Source organism: Hibiscus syriacus, unplaced genomic scaffold (assembly GCF_006381635.1).
Source record: "Hibiscus syriacus cultivar Baekdansim isolate YM2019G1 unplaced genomic scaffold, ASM638163v2 tig00113124_pilon, whole genome shotgun sequence".
Classification (NCBI taxonomy): domain Eukaryota; kingdom Viridiplantae; phylum Streptophyta; class Magnoliopsida; order Malvales; family Malvaceae; genus Hibiscus; species Hibiscus syriacus.
Genome location: NW_024063444.1, coordinates 58,038 through 74,037, shown reverse-complemented (window position 1 = coordinate 74,037; position 16,000 = coordinate 58,038). Strand labels below are relative to the sequence as shown.

At 32.4% G+C, this 16,000-nt stretch overlaps 1 protein-coding gene and 1 pseudogene across 1 annotated transcript; one reads left to right on the top strand and one right to left on the bottom strand.

Moving 5' to 3' along the window:
* Positions 1 to 1,040, top strand: LOC120185683 (annotated as a pseudogene).
* An 11,738-nt stretch (positions 1,041 to 12,778) lies between these two features.
* On the bottom strand, positions 12,779 to 13,875 carry LOC120185646 (transcription factor SCREAM2-like). The gene is made up of 4 exons (XM_039189813.1): positions 13,757 to 13,875; positions 13,524 to 13,649; positions 13,168 to 13,341; positions 12,779 to 12,953 (listed from the first exon to the last, which is right to left on the bottom strand). Exons 1-4 carry the CDS (start codon positions 13,832 to 13,834, stop codon positions 12,873 to 12,875), a joined length of 459 nt encoding a protein of 152 aa, XP_039045744.1. The 5' UTR covers positions 13,835 to 13,875; the 3' UTR covers positions 12,779 to 12,872.
* Between the last annotated feature and the right edge of the window lie 2,125 nt (positions 13,876 to 16,000).

The following is a 16,000-nucleotide window of genomic DNA, read 5'->3' as shown; positions in this document are numbered from 1 at the left end:
ATGGCAATTTTATTCCGTGATGGCGATGACATGGCACCCTCATCAAAACGACGTTGTTTTGGCATGACCTTTTTGATGCTCAAAAAGCTCAAAACGACGTCGTTTTGTTGATGAAAAAAATATTTTTCATGGGATTCGAACCGTAGACCTTTAAACTACAAAACTAAATACCCAACCACCCAGCTAACTTAAGAACTTGGTATAATCTTGACAAAACTATTATAAATGTTCATTACTACCACCGTCACCCTCATTGTCTAGATTCAATCTTCTCTCATTGTGCACCATCCACGACCATCACCACCGAGCCATTAGGCTCTTCAGTCTATCTCCTCCAGCGAGACCTGGTTCAAAAGTTCAGCCAACATAACAAACGGAACAATTCCTTTTCTTGTAACTCGCTTCCTTTTCATTCTCCGGTGTCGACGAGTAACTACTCGACTCCTCAAAAGAAGAAGCAATACAGAGGGGTGAGGCAAAGACAGTGGGGGAAATGGTGGCTGAAATTAGACTCTCGCAGAACAGAATGCGGGTGTGGATAGGGACTTAAGAAATAGCTGAAGCCGCCGCTTATACGTACGATCGTGCTGCTTATAAGCTTAGAGGGGAATACGCGAGGTTGAATTTTTAAAACCTCAAGGATCCAAGTAAAATGGGTTTTAAAAAACTGCTTATAAGCTTACGTGGGTAGGGACGGTGATCGGTTGAATGCGCTGAAGAACGCGGTAGATTCTAAGATTCAGGCCATTTATGAAAAGATGAAAAGAGAGAGAACTAAAAATAAATCCAAGAAGGTCAAATCTAATAGCCCTGCTGCTGCTGCTGCTTCTGCTTCTTCCCCTGAAGTTAAGGTAAGTGAATTGTGTTCATCGTCTTCATCGTTATCGCCAGCGGTTTTGAGTGACAGTTTAAGCAACTACTGGCTGTCACCGAGTTTATCTGAAGGTGGGTCTTGGAGATGTGAGAATTTGGCGTCTAATGATTATCCGATAACGATGGTGGAGGAATAACAATACGATGAGTGTTGGCTTACAAAGTGAAAATTTTCAGCAGATAAACACCATGAGAGACTTCTTTTTCTTTCTATTTTGTGTTTCAGTAGTGTGAAAATGGTAAATTTCGTTGTGTTTAGTGTTTTCTGGTAGGAATAAAATTTCATCAAAAAAACGACGTCGTTTTGAGCTTTTTGAGCATCAAAACGGTCGTGCCAAAACAACGTCATTTTGATGAAGGTGCCATGTGATCGCCGTCACGGAATAAAATTTTCATGTCATCGTCTCGTTAACGGATTAACGGTGGAGTTACAAAATTGCAGTGAAACATAAACGTCCGTGCTAAAACTGGCAAAATTGAAACATCAGTGGCATTTTCGATCCCGAGCATAAAGATGAGTGGTATTTGACATAGATTACCCAAAATATAATCATATGTTGTTACCACAGCTCATATCATACAAAACCATATAACATTTCATATAATTAAATATATTCATATACATAACTCATCATTTTCATCCTTACCTCATTCCATTATCATTTAAATCTCTTAGTCATTCTTAATTAAACAATATACACAAAAACTTATTTTCTATCATGCAACAATTATCCACATGCACATATATTATCATTCAGAAAGAATCACACATAACATAATCTAGTCCTTATAACATGTCACACATACACATATTACATACAATATAATTATATTATTTCTTTATTAACCCATGTATACTTTTGAGAACTTAAGGTATGTGAGTACATTGAGGTTGTGCACAAATGTTGTTACCACAGCTCGTATAAATTGCACCGAAGTGCCATGTAGAATTTGCACCGAAGTGCCACGTAGAAATGCACCCTAGTGCCATATAAGATTGTCCCTAAGGACCACATAGAAATTCCTTAAGAATCATATACATATACCAAGGATCAAGTATGTGTCTCAAAAGACCTCATACATGCTCCAAAGAATATATATACGTCCCGAAGGACCACGTAGAATTATCCCAAAGGACCGCGTAGACCCTCTACTCTTGGCATGCCAACTATACCTCTAGCTCTCATGACACATAACATGGTCATTATTCTTTATATCATTTCATATACTCACATAAACATACATTTCACTTACACGTAGAACATTTCCATATGAGTCACATTCACATGGCTTATATCTTATTCTTATGTCCTTTCATAGACATATACTCACATGTTCACATAGTCACATAGCTTATATTCTTTCTCACGTAGTCACATAGGTCCATGTCATATAACATATATCACATAGCACATAGCTTATCACATATACCTTCTCTCATGAGATATCATCACGTAGTTTATGTCACGTAAATTGTATTACATATACATATAGTCACGTAGATTACTTTTACCTAGCTTCTATCAACTTTTCATGTCATTTCACATTTCTTGTATCTTATTCTTATGACTTCTCATAGACATATATATTAGTTTATAAACTTGCATTCACATGATTTATAATCTTCTTCTCATAATCAAATATATCATGCTTAATAACATATATATCATATAAGTATATACTAACTTATATCATTTCATATAATTGGACTTATATTAAGAAAATACGATAATATATTGTTGAATTATGCTTTGTTATAACAAATTTAAGGAAAGAAACGTTTTTATGAATAGTATTATACATTATGAATAGTACTATATAGTATGAATAGTGTTGTGAACAATGCTATAGTGTACCGATGCACAAAAACATCGAATATAAATTGTGTATCGATGCATTGCTACAGTGTATCGATGCACTGCTACATTATTGCTACAGTGCTGCTACAACTTCAACTCAACTTATATAAAACTCATAAAAATTTAAGCTTTCATTTAAATACATAAATTTTACCATATAACTTATCTTACATATTTATAAAATCACTTATGTCTATACCTCCTAACTTAATTATTGTTCTCATAGAGTTTCATAACAATTCTCGTGTACTCACTTATACTATATAGTATAAATTATACTTGGTCATCTTATGTTCACATGTTCATTTCATTCCTTATGCCTTTATCACATAATTTATTTCATATTCTTATACAATCATATAGATCATTTGTATTATTTTACATGACTTATCACACTAACATATACTTATGCACACATATAAATGATAACAATCATAGGCTTGTGCTTATGGAATCATGCATTTAAACATGGGAATGAGGCTTATCATAAATCTTACCCAATGATGTATACAACATCTATATATAATGTTATGCATGCATTACAAATCAAATAACATTTTAGGAGTCACTTTTTACAATAGTAACTCTGTCACTAGCTCATCGCAAGCCAATGTTTGTTCTATAACATAAGTACAAGTTAAATTGCACTCACCTTAGCCTTGCTTAATTTCCAATCCACCTCTAATATTTTCTTCTTTGAATCGAATCCTAATTCGTAGATCTTTCCAGGATTTGCTTATGTTCGATGTCTACATAATCATACATTGGTATATATCAGTATTATAATTGGTATAATCTAATCTTTCATTTCTTATTTAAGGTATGCATCGATACACTACATAGTGTATCAGTGCATTCCTTAACTTGTGTATCGATACACTACCTATGCATCGATACACCAATTATATTCGATGTTTTCCATTTCAAGGGGTGAATCGATACACTTCCTATGCATCGATACACACTGAATAATTTCTGGAAATTCACCCTTGATGCATCGGTACAAATTGAATGTGTACCGATGCACACTAACTCAGAATTCCAATTTATGCACGAAAATTACTTCATTCTGACTTAATTGTGCCATATTTCAACCCCTTTCATATCCTTAACTTACATATACATGCTTAAACCAATTTATACTCATTTATTACATCTTTAACCTTAATATCCTCTCCTCTTTATAAACTCCAATAATCATACCAAATTTTCAAGATGCTCTAAATCCAATTATATCACTTCATATCTCTTAATTAAGTTGATAACAAGTCAAATTCCAGCTCAAAGTTCTTTTATCAATTATTTTTCATAAATTCATTTAAAAACCCATTCTCTTTAATATTTCATAACTTCTTCATCTTTTAATTTTAAGATAACTTAAGCTTTCCTTAAACTTAAGTATCACTTAAGGATCAAAACCCACTCTTAAAATCAACAAATAATCAGTTAACAAAGAAACTCACCTTTGCCTTAGAGGTTCATGGTTGAACAAAGAAGAAGAAGGAGAGAGAGCTTTTTGGATAAATATCTCCTTAATTTTATCCTTATATCCTTATCATATCCCATTTTTAATTAATTTTTAGGTCAAATGACCATTTTGCCCTTTAATTCCTTTGATAATTACTAAAAACTTTCAGGAAATATTTCCAAATAAATCATTGAACTATTTAACTATTCTACTTTAATCACCAGATTCTAAAATTTTACAATTTAGTCACTAACCCGGTATTGAGGATGTTATAGGATCAGTATCGATACTGAGGTGTTAGTACTGGTACTGACGTACAATTTATAATAAATAATTCAAAAGGTTTTAGGCCATACCTAAGGTACAACAAACACACCCGAACAACAACAAATAAGACTTCAAGTGATAACAGTAAATAATATTATAACATTAGAAACAGTAACAGCTAGGTTCACAGAAAACTAGCCTTGATTGATGCTCGAAAAACAATCAGGACACCTGAGTTCCTCATAGTATAATATGACAATCAGTGGATCCAAGTCAGTGCTACGACACTTCTTTACCGACTGGACGCTAGAGTCTCGACATAATAAGTTGGCGGGTATATGTTTCATATGAAAATTATGGATCTCACCCTAGGTGTACCCGAGGGTACATCGACAGTGCTAAAGGGGTATGTAAGTTTCGAGATACAGAATCCCTCAGCCACACCATTATGCCAACAATAAATTAGTAGTCCAATAGTTGTATACTCAAACATACTCAGATATATGGCACTTGTCATCTCATTTAGTGAATGTATATAGTATAATACAATTATTAGTGAATCACTGAGCTCGTAAGCTCAGCGTTCAGAATGTGTTTCCGAGCGCTGGTTCTTAGGGGCAGATCGAGAGGAGTTATCGTCGTCAGACATTCTAGTGTAGTAGTACAGACCAGCCGAGACCACCAGAGTACGTCTTGAGTCATCTTTAGAGGACATGTATTGTTAATAGACCCTTGTGTATATTCAAATGTATCTTTGAATTGTATTTGGTACTATATTATTTTGAGAAATATTTGGGAGCTCCCTATCGTTTTATAAACCCCATTTATCTTGTTTTATTTTTATCAAAATGGATGATTACCTTCAGTGATTATAAAAAGTTTTTAAAGAAAATTTTTGGGTTACTATTTCAATAGTCTAGTGTAACATTGTAATCCATGGATCTTCAGGTCTAACTGGATTAGGGTGTTAAACCTAGTACAGAATTATCGATACTTCAGTTAAGGGTATCGATACCGTTAAGCTTTCTCATATTCCAATAGCTCATTTTGGTATTGGTACCAAGGGTGAATCCCGATACTCAAAGGTTAGTACCGATACTAAAGGGCTTAGTATCTATACCATCATCTCAAATTGTGTAAGAAACTCAATTTGATTAAAGGATATAGGAAAGGGTATAATAGCACCAGAACTTCATTAAATAAAGACTTAATACAAAAATAAGTGCCTAAACTTTGGCTCAAAAAATTTAGTGCCTAAAGAATTTTTCGTTAAAAATAGGTGTCTAACGTTTTCTCCGTTACCATTTTAGGTGCCCGGACGTTAACCACTGTTAAAAATCCCATATAAGTAACACGTGTCACATTCTGGTATTTTTGAATTTTTTTAAAATATTTTATATTAAAATTAAAAAAATAGTGCATCGTCTTCTCCCCATTTCCCTCCCATTTTTCTCCATTCTCACCCTCTCCTGCCACAGCCGACCAAACGACAAACGAACGACCACCACATCCGACCAAACGGTCATTACCACAATCGATCTAAGGGATTTTTATTTACACCATTTTTGGGTGTTTGATTGGTTGTAGAACTATGGGGCTTTTGGTCGTGGGTGGTTGGTCGGTCACACGTCGTTGGGCGTCTGGTCGATTGACAACGTTGGTGGCGACAGGTAGTGGCCAAGGGATTAAAATCAGAGTTTTAGAAGTTTGGATTTTTTAAAGATTTGAAAAAATATATGTTTTTTTAAATTATATTTTTTATTGTAAATAAAATTTCCAAAATTGCCATAACGTGAAACGTGTCACTTAACGGCCAAATTTAACGGCGTTTGACGTCAGGACAACTAAAAGTGTAACATAGAAAACGTTAGGCACCTATTTTTAACAAAAAATTCTTTATGCACTATAACGTTTTTCAAGACAAAGTTTAGGCACTTATTTTTGTATTAATCCTTAAATCAAACTGCAAGTGATAAAAATAAATGAACACATCTATATATAGCTAGAAATGATATGAATAAAACTAGTCATTGTGTGATGCTCGGGAAACAGTCAGGACACCCGAATTCCTTTAGCAGTACAATAATCATCTTGCACGTTTAGTATATTCGGATATATCTCAGCTAGTGCCAAGGCAATTCAGTTGCTGGATGGATGCAAATTCTCCAAGACTCTAAGGAGTGAAATGGTCGGGTGTACGTTTCTTATGTAGTTTCGGATCTCACCCAAGATACTCAAGGGTATCATATATAGGCTAGAGGGGTGTGCATTCCGAGATGCAAAACCCTTCGACCACACAATGATACCTACCTCATCTTTTCATGTTAGTGTTCTTATATGCTCATACCTATGTCTGCTAGCATTCTCATGTAGTGAATACACATAATATGGTGCAGTTATGAGTGTGACACTGAGCTTGTGAGTTCAACGTTCGAAATGTGTTTCCGTATCCAGGTTCTTATGAGATCTCTCGGAAGTTTGTCGCAATCAGAGTTCTAGATTTGTCGAGGCATCAGAGTACGTCTTCAGTCTTGTAGAGGGCATGTATTATTCATATACCCTATTTTTACTAAGTCTTAACTCTATTTCAAAGTATTTTACATTGTAAGATTTGAGATGTATTTTTGGGAGCCCCCTTTTGTAACTTAACTATTACAATTTTTATTTATGATTTCATGGATACCATTTTGAATAAATGTTCAAGTCGTGTTTTTAAGAACATTTTTGGGTTAGTCAATTTGGATGACCCTGTGTAAGACTATAGTCTATTGACTTTTGGGTCGGATCAAATTAAGGTGTTACACCTGATGTAATTATTCTATAAAATTAATAGAAAATTAATGAATGAATATTATTGTTATTATAAGAAATAATAAATTGTGAATTCAATTGTACTTAAATTTAATTGTCTTTTATTTAAAGGTTGAGAAAAAAATATGAATAGTTTAAATTTAAGAATTTGTATATTCAGCAAGAGAATAATAGATAATGGTGTATGGAATTTTTTAATTTTGATTATGAAATTTATTTTATTTTTTTAATTTAATGTGATTATAAGTGGTAGTATTTGTTCAAATTACTCTCAATTGTTGGACAATGAATGTTCAAATATCATATAATCGTTGGTGATCGAATCTAAAATCTCTAAGGATAACAATATCTCTTTAACCACTAAATTCACTCTATCCGTGCAATAATGAAATTTGTTAACTCGATTTAAAGGAATCTTATTATATTTTTAAAAAAATAAAAAGCATACAAAGAGAACAACAGTGTGAGAAATCAATCAATCGTCGTTCATAATGAGCGAATGAATAATTTAATCAAGTAAAGAATGATTTATTAACCTTTTAAATTTAAATAAACAATATATTGATATTGATAAAATTAATATTTTTTACATATCATTTATTTTTATTTTAAATGGATTAGCTGTCAAGGCAATTCCCAGAGGTTCAGAAGTAGAAAAAATTACTAAAATATTAAGTTTATTCATGTTTTGGTTACCGACTTATGTAATATTTTTATGTTACCTTTTTGTTTAAATTAAATTTCAAGTGTGAATTTGAACATCGAAATTGCTGGAAAAACTAACAAAATGACACAGATTTGAGGACAAGAAGTTTAATTACTACCCCCACACGCTTGCTTAAAGTAAAATGTCTTGTTCAAAGTTTAAGCATCTTTGATAATTCTATCCTTAGAAAACTAAGAAAGGAATCAGACACGCTTGCCTAACTATTCAAAAAATAATAATAATTCCAAGTATCAAATATATGATTATAATTTATTTTCTTCATTTAATATCAGTTTGGTTATTATATGCTTGTCACAATTAGTTACATAAATTAGGTATAAATGCGAACGAATTTAACAATATAAAAATTAATTTTTTATTAATACCAAATTTTAAAATTGATCTCGAACAAATTTTCTCGTAAAAACTAATCATCACAGCTAAAAGGTTTTAGGTTCCTAGTTGATTAATAATGGCGACTAGAAAGGGAACCAATGCTTCGGTTGCATGGGCGACTTTTTTCTCCAATAGGTAGAATCCACGAAATTTCAAACACGTCTCCTTTTTCTATCTTCACTTTTAAGGAAAATGGTGGACTCAATTATCTTTTAACTACTTTTCTTCCATGTGTTGTGTATAGAATAATTATATGAATAATTTAAAATCTATTTAGGATTTTGATGTTACAACCGAAATCATAAATAAATATGAAAAAATTAATTAGGATCTAATCATGCCAAACATCAAGAATAAATTATATACTAGATGCGAAAGTTTACCTGAGCTAATTGATAGGTTGAAATCCTCGAATCTTCTTTGGTTGTGATCTTCCAAAAAGATAGAATTTTCTTGAGTATAAACTCTCTAACGGGGATAAGAGTAAATACGAGATTGTCTATTTCTTGGGAACCATAACCCTTTATATAGCTGATTTAAAAATCAGTTATGTTTGTACTTATAACTCTATCCTTCATCGAATTATAAATACAACTTTAGTGGTATATGCACTTTTATTTCCATGACACTTTTAATACCTTATGATTTTATAACCTTATTGATCACTTAATTTATGTCATATTTTATGAAAACAACATACATTATAAATATGTGTCCATAATTATGGATTTTAATCCAACATTTGAATTTTACATAAATTTAAGTATATAAATATGATAACATTAAAGATAGTTACGTGTAAATAATAGATGAAATCATATATGTAGCATGGAATAATCAAGCAAATAATAATATCAAATCATAAAAAGTCTAGATTGTGTATACCTAAACCCCGACCATGCCAAATTCAATATATCAAATAAATAAATTTTCAGCTTCATCAAAAAAATGTATTATACATCTGCATGTACACTTTTGTGTATTGATAGTTTACAAATAAATTCATAAAATTAATTTATAAGCAAGATATTAAGACAACTTTTAAAATCAGAAAAAAATATTCTTATATTGTAAAAAAAATTTACTCATCTCCTTTCCCCTCAGTCTAGACATAAGATTAAAGCCTCCTCCAAACACTTGGCTAAGAATCACTTGTTGAATTTAGGGGTTGGGTTATTATTTTGCTTATATTTGGCCTGGCAATGGAATAGAGATTCAAGTAAGCCCATTCTTCAGGTTCATGCATAGCTTTCTAGTAATTTTGGCCAAATACCATTGACAGACTTATTATTTAGCCCAATACAACACCATATATTTTATTTTGGGAACTACGGTATTTGCTATAGTGACTTGAAAATCGACGTGACGAATTTGAATGAAAAATATTATTTGGATAAATTTGTTATGTAGGCGTGACGAATTTGCCCTGTAACATTTGCTGTAGATCTCAAACTAATTTTAGAAATGACCTAATAGGCTAATTTTTTTACCCGCATGACCAATGGGTCAACTTTGCCCAGCTTTCTTCCCATAAGATCCAAGGCTTTTAATTATTTTCTAACCAAAAAAAGTTCATGGACAGATTACAATAGGATTTTGAAAGACAAAGAGCTTTTTATGCATTAAAAATTATCAAAGAAGTGAAGAATAATGAATCCATTAAATTCAAATTCAAATGCCTACAGAACACTTGTTGAGTGTTTGCATTGCTTGTTAGTATGAAATCTTCCACACAAAACATAATAAACATATATACGTATTGTTGGCGCCCCTGGATTTCTTCAACAAAACTGGCTACTAATTGTTTGTTTATCATACAGTGAATGTATATTTATATATCAACTTGGACCGATTATTTTGACATTTTTTACTAATTTGCTTCTATCAACCGATTTAGATGTTTAAACTTCATATTTAAATTCAAGTTGTGTGATTGAAAATTATTTAAGAATGATAATTCCTATTTACAGAAAACGGGACTCGTTGAACTTGTTTAATTTCTTAACCTGTTGCTGTCAACAACAATGGACAATTTTTATATGCTTAAGATATACTGCATGTTCAACAGGCTGTGTATCATTGCTAAATGTTTAATTTATGACAATAATGTTGGATCGATGTTGTTCTGTTTATTTTTCAAATGCACGTCAATGATTTTCTTAGATTCATGATTGCCATGCATATCGCTTATTGACATGTGGTTATACATAGGGGACTTAGAGGGAAGCAGTTGTATATTCATTTTTTTTGGGAAAACAGTTAAATTTCATGTAGTGTATTAAGGAAAAGTGAAAAAAGAAATGTGCATGTTCATTTTTTTTTATCAAAAGAAGAATAATAAAATTTTGAATTTCTATTTTTTTAATAGAGTAAATTGATTACAAGATAATATTTGTTCATAATATTTTTTAGTCATTAACAATGCACACATTCTGCGCACACAACTTGAATTTGAATCATCTAGGAGAACAGTACTCCTTTGTACCAACTAAGATAATTCATTAAAAAGTTGAAAACAGACCTCTATTTTTTTAATTTCTAAATTAACCAAAGTTTTTCTATCTTGTCGCGTCTTTTAAGTTATTTCCTCTTTAGCCAATTTATGTCTTAAACTATATACTAATATGGAATACGATAAAAATTGCACTAATATAAACGGTGTATAGAATTTGATCCCAATGACAATATGAAATAATTTTAGGCCAAGGTTACCTACTAGTCTGGGGCGTAAAGTGAAGTATCTATTTAGAATATTCTCAGGTAATGAACGTACACCCTGCAAACGTAGGTGATCAGATATAAAATCTCTAAGGAGAACATTCTATTTTATCACTGAATCACTTAATATGTTAATACATTACTAATTTTAATTACAATTAATACATTACCAACTTTAATTACAAACAAAATAAACAAATTTCAAATATACACAAGGAGCATTCAACCAAATTTATCATTCGTAGCGACCAATGAATCCATGTTTGAAACGTCACAAAGTCTTGTAGCATGACATGTTCATGAGGAACCCTACTTTATTATGCCATTAACAATCACCAATCAATCACCACAATTATGTTTTCCATTTCTACCTTAACTCTTTTGCCATTTGCCCAACAACTTTCCTCGTACCTTATCTACTCATACTTAACAAAACTTACCATTTAAATTTATTCTATGTATTGGATTATGGTTAGGAAGCACGTGTATTAAGGGTTAGTTTTTGTGTAATAAGCAAGGGGGATGTATGTTGGAAAGTTCTAAAAGCGTGTATTCCTATCCTGCTGATTTCGTGGAGGTTTGTATCTCAATTGGGATATTGTTATGTATTGTTCGTGGAAAGGCGTTGCCATGCGGTGGAAGCTCGTTTTATACAGGTTCTATCAAGGCGTTTTTCTGCTCATTCTAGCCAAGTTCGTTCGTGATCATTCCGAGAGGAACAACTCCGTGGGTGGTTTCCATAATATATTAAAAGCAAGTCTCGTGATAGTTGTATGGTTGTTGTGTTAACTTAATTTAAGGGGGGTGCTTGTAGGCTTTGGGGATGATGTTTGTAATATTTTGGGTCATGTTTTGTATGGTCAAAGTGTTATCTTTTTGTATTTGGTTTGAACGTGTTTCTTGGTGGTGTTACTTTCCCTAATTAAGATTATTTATTTTCCTCCATTTAGGTTTAGGAAAATTTTTAACGAGACTCTCAATTTAGGTTTTATTAATAAAATTAATTTTGCAGAGAAAAAAAAAAACATCATATTGCAGTGTAACACATTCATGGATGGAATACACACATAAACATGAGCATAGTTTGAACCATTCATGTAATTTACATATTAAGGCTGAAATATTTGGAAAGTTTATAAAAAAACAAGCATACCTAAATAATTTTGAACTTTAGGTATGCACGAATTTAGTTTATAAAAAACGTATTACTATACACGAATCACGTCTTATAAATTCCGATCAAATTTTAAACTTTTGATCGAATTCGATTCATCTTAAACATTTACTATCTTAGTCAAATTTATTCACACAAAATAATTTTGATCATATACAGGACACTCATAGAAAATAAGATATGCAAGTCAATAAGAACCATTCAAACCCCATCTATACTCGAGAACATACATTTAATCCTCTTTGTGAAGATTACAAACCAACCCAAAATCATGGAAGAGTCTACTACGTTTTACTCTGATAGTATTAATACTCATGCATGAGTATTGATACTAAGCCTATAAATAGTGATACTCACTCTGAGTATCAGTATCAGATTAAAATATATTTTAAGCGTTTGAAGATGTTGGGAAACAGGAACAAATATTTATGAAATTTAATCCAAGTTAATGAGAAGATTTATTTTTTTTTTCTATTTTAAGGTTTGATAAGGCTTCCATTGATAATGATAAAGATAAAGACTTTACATTGAAATGGATCGGAATTAACGATTAAGAAAATATATGATTTAAAAAAAACTGAGAAATCCTAAACATGGTGGCTATATATTTTCACTCCATTTACTGATAGCCTGCATCATTGCTTGTTTCACCATCTGAGCATCCATGCCTTCAGCGTTACTCTGGTTCAGAAAATCAAACAATTAATTACTACCATTCATTATTGTGACGGTACACTAAAGTAAAAAAAACAAAATGAAAATCCAGAAAATGTGGTTAAAACCATCTTGTACAGTTCACAAGTGAAATTTCTCTTGGGAAATTCACTTTGGGTTTAAAGAGAAAACAATGAATAATCATTACCCAAGACATATAACCCACGTGTGTATTACTTACTTCTCCTCCAATGGCTTCAAGTTGGAAACTGTCTTCACAAGAAACCCTAGCGTCCAGCACGTCAAGGCCAAGCTCTTCAAATGTTTCCAATACGGAAACGAGCAAACCAGGACAATTCTTTTCCAGGAACACATTAATAAGGAATCCTTTCTCTAGGGTTTCCACAGTTACTTGCTGAAAAACCATATAAAACCTTCGAATCAATATGCAAATTAAAGCCTACTCATTAAAAGATCTCCCTGGTTAAATTGAGTATTATTCTCTCTAAAGGTATCATGTTTGAGAAGATGTCAGTAGAATATGAATATGTGCATTATCAATGTCTAAAAAAATATTCTAACAAATACTAAGTTTACCACTGGGAGAGGATTCTGAGAAGTTGACATTTGTGAAGTTCCAATCTCCTGGTTCAGCATTTCCACCTTTTCTTTCAACTCTTCTATATATCTCGATGCGTCCACAATGATCGAAGTTTTATTTACCTGCAAAACACATGTACATATACCACAAGAAACTTAATCACTCGATAGCTTGATCGTTAAGCAAGAACAGAAATGAATGAAAATTAGGGCGTTTTAGGGAAATTTACAGAAGTAGAGTTGATGGCAGAGCGTAGCCGTTGCAGTTTCCGATATACTGACGCTTTCTTTCGATCTTTGGAAGACATGATAGTGGGTTTGGTCTTTATTTGTGAAAAGTGTTTGACCCTTTGCCTTTTCTTTTCACTGCAAAGGATTAACTTGAAGGGTATTTAAAGAGATAGTTTAGTCCCATATCCCCAACGTGATATGGATGTTTGTTTCCTCCATGACACTATTTTCCTGCATCAAACCAAATTTACGGATTTGACCTCATTAATTACGAAGATACGAGTAGTAAGGCATGATATGGATGTTTGTTTCCTCCATGATATGTAGATGGTGTACTTCAATTGGTTTATAAATTCTCTAACGTAAAATCATGCATCCGTTCATATCAGATCATCATGGTGCTTAGGATTATTAATAAGTCATGTGACTTTCCACCTAACAATTAATATGTAGAAAAAGAATGTTTCAATCAATTTTACAGTCTCTTCGCTATGACTCTCAACATTGACTTGTGAATTTGAAAAGCTTCTGTAGTTCAGTTTTCAACCTATAATTGAAGAAATATATATATATATATATATATATAGTAGTGTATATATAGGTAGGTAAAAAGGTGAGAAATATGTAGTGTGTAAGTTGATGTACGAAAGAGAGGGACAAATGATGGTGATAATAATCCGTTCCCGTGAGAAGGATTTGGAGGGATTGACAGCTAAAACAAACAAAAACTACGTTTGACGCTTCTTCCTTCGCTGCTTTCGATGCCTATAATATTATATGTATACTTGGTTGGCTCGACCTTCCTTTCCAATGGATCCATCATCCATCACGAGACCCAGATTCCTTTCTCTCCACATATACATACAAATCAAACCATCCCCACAACACCATATTTGGCTCTTTGCACGTGCCGCATCACATTCTTCCCTCCTCTCATTTTTTGTTCCCTACTGCCAGTGGGATCTTAATGCCTTGGAGAGGAGGACGTTCAGGGCCTGCGACGACAAGAGACATCGGCCGAGACACTCTCGTTGCATAATTCAGTTTAGGAGTGAAGTGTAAGGATATTTTTGCACTTCCTCACACACTTGATGATAACATTTAGATTATAACAGTTATAGATAACCCATCTTTTATGATTTAGGTGAAAAGTCAAAATCGATAATTCATGATAGAATTACAAACGTTCAATATTGTCTAATTTAGAAAATATGAAGAGTGAAGTTCCTTTTTTTCAATCTTTACCGAGGGGTTTTATAGTGATCTTTAATATTAGTGTTAATTTTAAGGTCATAATTGTTACTTGTAAGTTGGCAGGTTGAATAGATATGATTGTCTAACAATATATTTGATTCTACCAAATCACTTGAGCTTGCTAGAGGTTTTATCAAGAAAAAGTGACTAATTAGAGGGTATAAAGGCACGGAGTATGTGATCGACGAGGTACCTTTTAGAGCCTATTCTTATTCTAAAGGTCTTATCAAGAAAAAAGTGACTGGTCAGATGGTATAATGGTTGTCCGCAAGGATAGACACATAATTTTATTCTATGGGACGAACTTATATAATTTTAGAGGGACTATACTTATAAAATTTTAGGGACCAAAAACATATTATTAATAGAAAACACGTTAAAAAATAAAATATAAGAGCATTTGAAAATTTCAGGGGTGACTACCACCACCTGTCCCCCTAAATTCATCTGTAGTTATTTGTAGGTTTACATACATACCCTTAATGCTGGTGTCATGTTTAGGGTTAAGATAGTTATCCATAGGATGACAGAATAAATAGATATAGTTGTTATATAGTAGATTTGGCTCTATATGACCACATGGGTCTGTCAATGCTCATGTTAAGAGATTATAGTTGATCAGAAAATGTATAACTTCATAAACTTTCAAAAAATTTGGATATTTCGATCAATAAAAGAATTCTTCTAAAACTTTCGATAGACAAAGAAATAACAACAGAAATACAACTTAAAAAAATCACAAGAAGTACAACAATCTTAAAAAACAAGGTTAAGTACCCTATTCATACATGAACTATACCAAATTCTCGATTTCATACATATAGTTTAAAAATTCTTGATTGCATACATGGGGTTTTTTGTCGTCAACGATTTCACCCACTTCCGTCACGAAAAGTGACGTGGAACCCTACGACCATGACACGTGGTACTTTAAAAAAACATGTTTTTTTAAAAAAAAATTAGGTAAATTACACCATTCAACAATCAAC

Excerpts from the sequence above, each read along its gene's own strand:
- LOC120185646 (XM_039189813.1), bottom strand. The coding sequence starts at position 13,834 with ATGTCTTCCAAAGATCGAAAGAAAGCGTCAGTATATCGGAAACTGCAA. Across the intron at positions 13,650-13,756 it reads CTGCCATCAACTCTACTTCT|GTAAATAAAACTTCGATCAT; the intron begins GTAAATTTCCCT and ends TGTGTTTTGCAG. Across the intron at positions 13,342-13,523 it reads CTCAGAATCCTCTCCCAGTG|CAAGTAACTGTGGAAACCCT; the intron begins GTAAACTTAGTA and ends ATGGTTTTTCAG.